Here is a 9,049-nt window from a genome sequence, read left to right on the forward strand (position 1 = left end):
TTCAATTCTTTCATTTCGTCGAACAAAATCGAAACTCATCCACGAATTGCTATTTTCGCCCTCTGTAATCATTTAATAATAAATCTCGTCTACACCACTCATAGTACATGGACGGAAACTGAAACAATATTTAAAGCTATTTTTAGTTTTCGACCACGTATTTTAAATATGTTTTTAATCAAGCAACAGTGACAAAATCGTGGACGAAAACTAAAATGTATAATCTTATAAGCAAGAAACATCATTTTAAGAGAAAATATATAGTAGTTTATAAGTCTTTTGAAGTAAAACGACCATAACAAATACTCACCTAGCTGTTCCAGTTACCGTCCGTGTGGTCGGAAACTAAATATTTTTCAAAATTAGTATGTCAGTACTCGTCCACTAAATTTATCAAAGATTATTATGAAAAAACTATAAAAAACACTTAACATTGCGTTTATTATACTTTTAAGTTGCAGTATGTGCCAATAACGTAACTTAAACTAGCTAAATTAATTAATAAACTTACCGTGAACATTTGCCGCCAATACTTTTTTTTTCTTGCAAAATGACGTTTTCAGGCTCTGGGTGCAATGCCGCCACTTACATAATTTTTATTTAAGCCGCTATTTGTCAAATAACACTTTTATTTTGGTAAAAATATTGCTTAGACATTATGGATTGCAACAAATCCAAACATGTGTGAGAAGGCTCGTTTCTATTCAAATTTTCCGCAATTCTTTGTAGCAACTCCGCCAAGTGGACGGAAACAGGCACTGGACGGCAAACAGACTCAATTACCCTATATGGACTATAGCATATTGTGACCTATTTAATTAGTTTGATTACCTAAAATAATAAATATAGACAGTCAAACAAGTTTGTCAGTAGAAAAAGGCAAGAAATTTAAACCTTTTTTGGGATGCGAACTCCTCGCGCCTACATTTTTCCAAATTTACCGCTTTTCTCTACTGACGGAAATAGCTTGACAAATTATAAATAGTTATATAATGTATGAATGTTTAAATATCTTACTTTTTTTACGTATAATATGTTGCCACGCCCTAGTAGGGTCCATGCTGTACTGAATGAAACTTAAACACCTTTATAAACACCATGGATTGCATCGAATAAATGATTATGATTATGATTATGAATGCTCTAACTGTTTATGAATACGGCTGTTAGTATGTTACGAATTTAATTCAGGTTTTTTAAACTATAATACAATTTCATTCTTAAAATTATTTAATTGTGTCTTACAAGGCATTATTCGATTAATTATTAATCCTTAATGTATTTATTTGTAAATTAAAAAATCCTCTTTAAGTAAATTAATTCTGAACGCCTATCATTACTTGTCAAAAAAGCTTGCTTCGAATTTCTCGTTGTCATCTTCGTTCGCATTACGGTGTTGAAGGTTTTGTCATTAAAACACTATTATTTTTATTATTACTGAAAATGTCGGCTAGATACGACCGGGCTATTACTGTATTTTCGCCGGACGGCCATCTATTACAAGTAGAATATGCGCAGGAAGCTGTCCGCAAGGGATCTACTGCAGTACGTATAGCCTGTATATTGGTTGCTTGATGCCTCTTAATATTCTTATAATCTTACTGTTCTACTAATTTATAATATTACAGTGCCTAGTCTTATTTCTTAATCGTTATCGACTTAAAGTAACATAAGTTTGTATAAGAATCTATTTGTCCATAATTTTTAGGTTGGTGTTAGAGGCACCGACGTAGTTGTCCTGGGTGTTGAAAAGAAATCTGTTGCGAAACTACAAGAAGAAAGGACTGTTAGAAAAATATGCTTACTTGATGATCATGTTGTCATGGCTTTTGCTGGATTGACTGCTGATGCTCGCATCCTGATAAATCGGGCTCAAATAGAATGCCAGTCTCACAAACTGACTGTTGAAGATCCTGTGACATTAGAGTACATCACAAGATACATTGCTGGTCTTAAACAAAAGTACACTCAGAGTAATGGGCGTAGACCTTTTGGAATTTCTTGTCTGATTGGTGGCTTTGATTATGATGGAAAACCGCACTTATTCCAAACAGAACCATCTGGTATTTTCTATGAGTGGAAGGCGAATGCAACAGGACGATCTGCAAAGACTGTACGCGAGTTCTTAGAGAAAAACTACAACACTGATGATGTTGCCAATGAGAAAGGTGCAGTAAAGGTAATAATCTTCTTTTATTACATTATAGTTCTAAATTTTACCTTAAAATCATCTAAAAATCACACAATCCACAAGAATTTTATATTAAATATAAAATTCTAGTATCACCAATAAATTTGCTAGTATTTTTACATAAAATAGATCTATGAAATAACATCTTATTGACTTTCATAACAATACAGTTTTTTTGCAACTGACTATAGCCTTTACTAGGCAGATTATTCAAAAATGACAGTTGAATGTCAGTCTTACTCATCAAAAATAAAACACATGTTTGATGGATGTGCCGCATGTGGGAAATATATATCCCTTAGCCTGGTAAAGTGGTTGAAATTGTATTGTACTCTTTCAGCTTGCTATCCGGGCTCTTTTGGAAGTCGTCCAGTCTGGCCAGAAGAACCTAGAGATTGCTGTAATGAGACGTGGACAACCTATTCAGATGCTGGATGCGGATACAATCAACTCTTATGTATCTGTCATTGAAAAAGAAAAGGAGGAGGAAGCTGAAAAGAAGAAGCAGAAGAAGTAATAAGAAATAAAACAATTTTTCTTACTATATTTTATTGGTTTCTAAGTAAATATATTTGAAAATAATAAATTGTCTCAATTAAGAGTTAAGTAAATCTATAGTTCTTGAAATCTGGGAGTAGAATTCCTTCATATCAGATCCGCATTCAGGACCAGAGCTCTTGTTGCTAATGATATCATTAAACATTTGATCCCACTCTCCATGATAATGCTGGTTTGGGTCATCACTATCTTTCTGAAATTAAAAAACCACAATTACATAAGGACCAGCACATTTTGCATTTGGGTGTATTGGCTTTTTATTCATTTCTGTATTTTTGTACCATCATAAACTTGCTCAACATTGCCTGGTCTAAAATAAATAGCAACTATTATTACAAGTAAATATTGAGAGCCATACATCAAGTGTACCTACTCCTATATTTATCAAAGATGCATATCACATAGAATAAAATCAAACAACAGGTACCTATTTACAGCTAAAATAACATGATCAATTGATCTGATTAGTATAGAATGTGATGTGAACAAAAAAATGGTAAGCAATTAGGAATATTGTAGCACTTACGTCATCAATTGGGTCATTGGCAATTGATGGCAGTATGCAGTTTAAGGAATTTAAATCATTCTCGTTTTCCACTCCCTTTTTAATGGCTATGCCTTCATCAATGTCATTGTTAATATTAAATTCTGCAAGCAACTCCACACCAGAGTCTTCACATGGACCTTGATCGTCGAGATCTGGCATGGATAAGAATTGGTTCGGGAAGTTATCATTGTCGCGTTGAGAAGGTGCACCATGATTACCGTGAAACACTATCAAGCTTTCTTCACTTACATCTCTGAAATTTGAAATATTACCTATTAATTTCACTTTTTTTAGAAATAAAGACGTGGATAGGAAGTCGTTTTTTTTTAAATACCAATCTGGAAAACAAGCGTACGACCTGCCTGATTGGTTACTTTACGCAGTTCCAGGTAAGTATGTCACAATACATGCGCATTGTCGACACCCCATAATGTAATCCCTTGATAGATTCTCGGGAGTTCATTTTACAGACCGAAAGTTCGGGGGAGGAATCTCCTACATTGACTTGGGATTATGCATTTATTTTGGCGAATTATATTTCGTTTTACATCGCGCGACATAACATTCCTACTCTTAGTCTTTTTTTTGTAAAAACTGTTTAAAATAGAATAGGACGAAAAAAGGTTAAAAGACTAAAAAGCACTTACTCGTAATTATCATTACTTCCCGTCTCAATGGCACTTGCTCTCACATCCTCCGGTCCTGGCTCCTCATTAGCTAAGTCATGAAAAGGATGGGTTAGATACAGGAAAGGAAATTAAGGTTATTAACCATTTGACCACCAAAAACGTCAACTGACGGGCGCGGCTTCAGCCCATTATCAACCTTATTTATTTATTTAAACTTTATTGCACAAAAGAAAACTTATCGTACAAAAGGCGGACTTAATTCCAAAAGTATTCTCTACCAACCTTAAGGCAAAGCAGAGATTGTGCATTCCGACAAGGTTCACGGTACGCGTGGCCTTCAAAGGGTTAAGGAACAAAATGGAAAGGACAGTCAAGGAAATCGTGACAAAGGAAAAGGGGAAGGAGAGACCTGGTGTAGAGGATTCTTCAACCATAGCGTTTTCGGTGGTGAGCCAGTCGAACTCCATGTTTTCCTCGCCTTCAGGGTATCCTTCTGCGCCGTCATCTGTAAGATGTTTTAGTAAGTTAAAATAAATTACAATGACTCTAAGTCGGATATATCGTGACTGTAGTCATGGGTGGAAGCCCACTGCGTTGCGTGACTAAATTTACTTAATTATCCCGCCGTTTTGCTCTGTTAAGATAAGAGGCTTGCTACACGGTCGCCGACAAGCCCCCAGACCGCGTGGCCTTGGCCGGTCCCGGACCGTGTAGACAGTTGTTACCAACAAAATTTGACCAAAACTGACCAAGGACAGACCAAGGTCAGACGGTTAGAAGGCTTGTCGGCGACCGTGTAGCAAGCCTTTAAAGCGCGCGCTGAGCAATTTTGAGTATTGACGTGCATATAGGTAATACTCATAATAGGAATAACTAAGCGGACGAGTTACATTCAAAATAATCTGAATACACTCTATCTACTTTACGTAAGGTAAATGTACGCTTCACCGAATGCTTAAGCCCTAGACTTACGTTTAATTTTTTTATTCGTTCTGATATTTTCTTACGAATATGTTCAATACTAAAATAGAAACATAGATAAATTTGTCCTCATTTAAACATACCTATAAATTACTGAAATGATTGGACGTGTATTAAAAACATTTTTAAAGTCATTTCTTCCAATTTCCTTGTTTGTACCGTTTACCGAACTAAGAAACGTGATTTGCACATTATACCGAATAGGGAGCCCGCATTACCGAACTAGGAAATAATTGTATGAAAATATGGTGTTGAGTGGTGCTCAAACTTCAGTAGTTCACTATTAAATCCCTACTATGCTTCGTTTTTTAGCATTATAAAGATGGTAAGCGATCTTGACGTGTCTTTTTTATTGAAATAATTCTTTTGAAAAATAAGTCAGTAAGTAAGGTACGCAACAATCATAAAACATGTACGCATATGTATAAAATAATTTGGCTGTTTCATAAATTTTGGCTGGTCCATTTTCTATGGAAGGGTAAATTTTTTTTCACGATTTCGGAGTTGGTCCCATAGTAAAAGTTGCTCAGTATAATCCCAAAACCTCGCTGGGAATGGGAATGTAGTTAATTTTTAGCCACCCTGTATGTGAACCCCGGAATTTCATAACAAAAGATAAAAGTTTAAAAAATCACAATCGCCTACGACGAGAGGAATCTAAAAAAAATTTTTGAACATCATGCTTCATTATTTTTATTATCCTATTCAGTTTTTTTGTCCACATTTCAAGACTATTATCAGGCGTCCAATAAGTATGTCTAAAGTTTGAAAAGCGCTGGCATTGAAATAATGGTCACAAAAAATAAACATATAAATATCGACCTAGCCGTTATCGTAATAAGGATGATATTCTCATGAACGTCGAATAGAAACATGGCCTACGCAAACATGAGTTCGGTAGCAGAGACCATGGGTACCATTCACCGAACGGCCGTTCGGTGAACGAAACATGGAAAATATGTGGAACCTATTTCGCGAACGGATTTTGAAAATAGTATTTTAATCGTAATCAATGTGGTATAACTACAAATCTATCATTAAATTTAATACTTGAATCCATTACAAAACCGTACATGTATAAAGTTCTTGTTAATACTGACGTAAAATATCTAAAATTATTGTTTGATAATAGTCTTGCCAAAAAGCTTATTTTGATGCCAAAAAGTCGTAAAACATGAACATTTCAAACGCAGTTTTATAATAATCTATATAGGTTATTGTTGTTCGGCAATTGCTCATAAAATTACAAATACATTAAGTTATTTGTGGAATTTGGTAGTTAATCTAAATAGTTCGTAATCAACCATTAAAAAAATAATTTCAAAAACATACACTTTCCCTGATTTCGGACGCTGTTCGATAATACCTTCCAATCAAATTGTCGGTGTACTCATCACCGAACTCACATTAAGCTTAATTTCTGATAATATGACTGCACTAAATTAATTAAATTTACTAAAATACACAAACTAATTAAGTAGTCACACTGAAAAACCATACTTTGAAACACAGAAATAAATTTAAAAGGTTTTATGACCTTAAGAAATATACGCAACTTCTTACCGATTTCTTTAAGGTTGCCCATACAAAGTGGCAATCGGGAGCAACGATCCGTTTCGATCAGTTGCCACGTCCCAACTGCGGGACAAATTGGCCGACTCTGAGGCATAGTTGAAGGGATAGGTATTTAACTCGTGGAAAAAAAATACGCAAGTAAATATCAGCTGTAAATAATCGACTTATAGCCTAAAATAGAAGAAATTCGGTGATACGGACGGATATTGAGCGTTCGGTGGAGCGTACTTTTACCTTATATCGTATTCAACAACTATTCGCAAATTGCCGGCATCTTTCTTTGTCACTCTAATAACGCCTTCATTGGAGTAAAAGAAAAAGATCCCCGCAATTTTCGCATTGAGCTGGCCCGGCGCTTAGCCATTTCTATTGGTGTCTGTATACATAAGTATACTAATACCTACAATAATAGATATAAGTATAGCCTGTCCGATTTGTAAGATCAAGTCCGCCATAAGCCTACTGACCATTCAATTTCGCTTGCATCGTTGTAGGTACAATAAATTAAATTAATAATGGCGATAAATTAAAAGACGACCGAAGGCAGTGTTTTAAATCGACACGAGTTGCGAATTACCTTTTCGCACGTGTATTATACAACGTTTTACCACACCCCGAACACTGGCGATCAAATGTATGAAACAAACGCGTTCCTACGCGCACAGCTAAGCTCGTGTAGGTGAACGCGTACTATGCTTGTGTGAGTGAGATAAGACGTGCGAGGGTTCTCGCCATTTTGTTGTCAAGTTCGATGACCTCAGTGACTCAAAACTCATTGCACGAATTAAAGGCTTGCTACACGGTCGCCGACAAGCCCCCAGACCGCGTGGCCTTGGCCGGTCCCGGACCGTGTAGACAGTTGTTACCAACAAAATTTGACCAAAACTGACCAAGGACAGACCAAGGTCAGACGGTTAGAAGGCTTGTCGGCGACCGTGTAGCAAGCCTCTTAGGAATAAATAAGAATCGTATTATGCTGTAAGGTGGGTATCTACGCTCGATTTATACAATAGTTTCCTATTTTGAATCAGTATAAACGAAGTAACAAAATTTTTGTTAGGAAATCAGGCCACCAAAATATTACGTAAGTTGAAAACATGATTTTTTGTTTATATAGATATTGTGTTGTTTTTAGTGTGATCTGATAGGTTTTGTAAATATTTGTTTAATATTTGAATATTTTACGTGGCCTCCGCTCTGCGCACCGCGTCGTCGCGTCCTTGCCAGCCGGTAACTGTGAGGTAACCGAGAGCGGGTGGGCGGCACTTTCAACGGGAGGCAGGGAGTGTCCATACTGTACGTTAGTACTCTTTATTATACCGTGGTTTTACAGTACCTACCTACCTATGGTACCTATGGCTCTTTGAATTTTCGACGATAGGAATCGTGTGTCTAATCATTTGCAGAAAGACTCCTTCCTATTTAACTAAAAGGAGCGGGCAGTAGTGTAGGTTACCTAGTCAAGTTAACCTACGCCAATTCTTGTCCTTCTTGAATATCAGAGGTATCCTACCTCAGGTGGGCAACGCAGGGGCAGAGGTAGCACTGAGGGCCTACCGTGAACCACGTTCGACGTATTGCCTCTCTTTCGCACTTGTAAATTCGTACGTAAGTGTGACAGGTATGCAACACATCGAACGTGGTTCGCGGTAGGCACTCTGGTTCGATGATGATAGATAACATTGAAATGAGTCTTACCGCTGGAGCCGAAATGGAACGTACATAAGTTTGGAGAATGCTGTATGAACAAGTCCTGGGCCGCTTTTTTAAGGGCTAGGCGTAAGGCGCGGCGAGCTTTTTGTAATGGAGTCAGTATGGCGTGATCTACATAACTGTTAGGGCTCTGAAAATAAATGCAGTTCTTTGTTAATTAATTGAATCGAAAAAATAAACTGTTGGATGAGCGAATGAAACTTACCTTAGGCTTGAAACTTTTCTTCATAGTCAATGCTTTCCTTGTTATTTTATTTAATAACTCGGGCATCCCAAGTTGAAAATAATCATGTACATATTCATGCATGTAAGGATTACTAGAGTTACACAGTGGATCTTGGAGGTGAGAAGTTACCTTTCTAAACCCATACAAATTTAACTGCCTGACAAAACTCGAGATATTCGTGGTTTTGAATACCGAGTGGTCGCATTGTAAATAATTATGCAAAACTCTGTAATTTAATAAAATCGTCCGTCCTGTTCCTCCCCATAGAATTGCATCTGTATGTAAATTAAGTAAATACCATAGCTTTTGCGGAAATCGCATTTGAAAAATTGCACTTTTATCATCTTGCATTTTGTTATTAGTTATTATATTACTCTACGGCCTACGCTACGCGCTTCGAATCTAAATCCTATAAATTATGTTTAACTGTTACCGCCATATTGCACATAGACTTTTTGGAAGTGTTTTTTTTTTCTAAGTCTATTAAAAAAAGTTGTTCCATTCGATTATGATTCGATTCCTCTTAGGTTACGAGTACATTGTAAATTTTGTATATATTTGTATGAAATCAATATGAAATTGAACGACTGTAGAATAATATTGCTTTAAAATGACGAATAAAGAACATG

At 36.2% G+C, this 9,049-nt stretch overlaps 2 protein-coding genes across 2 annotated transcripts; one reads left to right on the forward strand and one right to left on the reverse strand.

Annotated features, from left to right (window-relative positions):
• Positions 1-1,337: 1,337 nt before the first annotated feature.
• Positions 1,338-2,818, forward strand: LOC134663922 (proteasome subunit alpha type-7-1). The gene is made up of 3 exons (XM_063520464.1): positions 1,338-1,545; positions 1,709-2,179; positions 2,532-2,818. The coding sequence occupies exons 1-3, from the start codon at positions 1,444-1,446 to the stop codon at positions 2,706-2,708; spliced, it is 750 nt and encodes a 249-aa protein (XP_063376534.1). The 5' UTR covers positions 1,338-1,443; the 3' UTR covers positions 2,709-2,818.
• Positions 2,724-8,852, reverse strand: LOC134663921 (uncharacterized). The gene is made up of 6 exons (XM_063520462.1): positions 8,400-8,852; positions 8,180-8,324; positions 4,335-4,430; positions 3,944-4,013; positions 3,276-3,549; positions 2,724-2,942 (listed from the first exon to the last, which is right to left on the reverse strand). Exons 1-6 carry the CDS (start codon positions 8,769-8,771, stop codon positions 2,787-2,789), a joined length of 1,113 nt encoding a protein of 370 aa, XP_063376532.1. The 5' UTR covers positions 8,772-8,852; the 3' UTR covers positions 2,724-2,786.
• Positions 8,853-9,049: the final 197 nt, after the last annotated feature.

Source organism: Cydia fagiglandana, chromosome 4 (genome assembly GCF_963556715.1).
Source record: "Cydia fagiglandana chromosome 4, ilCydFagi1.1, whole genome shotgun sequence".
Lineage (NCBI taxonomy): Eukaryota > Metazoa > Arthropoda > Insecta > Lepidoptera > Tortricidae > Cydia > Cydia fagiglandana.

Bases quoted from the DNA above. Each gene is read 5' to 3' on its own strand.
- LOC134663922 (XM_063520464.1), top strand. From the start codon at position 1,444: ATGTCGGCTAGATACGACCGGGCTATTACTGTATTTTCGCCGGACGGC. The intron at 1,546-1,708 runs GTACGTATAGCC...CATAATTTTTAG, and splicing joins TCCGCAAGGGATCTACTGCA to GTTGGTGTTAGAGGCACCGA. The intron at 2,180-2,531 runs GTAATAATCTTC...GTACTCTTTCAG, and splicing joins ATGAGAAAGGTGCAGTAAAG to CTTGCTATCCGGGCTCTTTT.
- LOC134663921 (XM_063520462.1), bottom strand. From the start codon at position 8,771: ATGCAAGATGATAAAAGTGCAATTTTTCAAATGCGATTTCCGCAAAAG. The intron at 4,014-4,334 runs GTCTCTCCTTCC...TTCATGACTTAG, and splicing joins TGAAGAATCCTCTACACCAG to CTAATGAGGAGCCAGGACCG. The intron at 2,943-3,275 runs GTAAGTGCTACA...TTTTAATTTCAG, and splicing joins CCAATGACCCAATTGATGAC to AAAGATAGTGATGACCCAAA.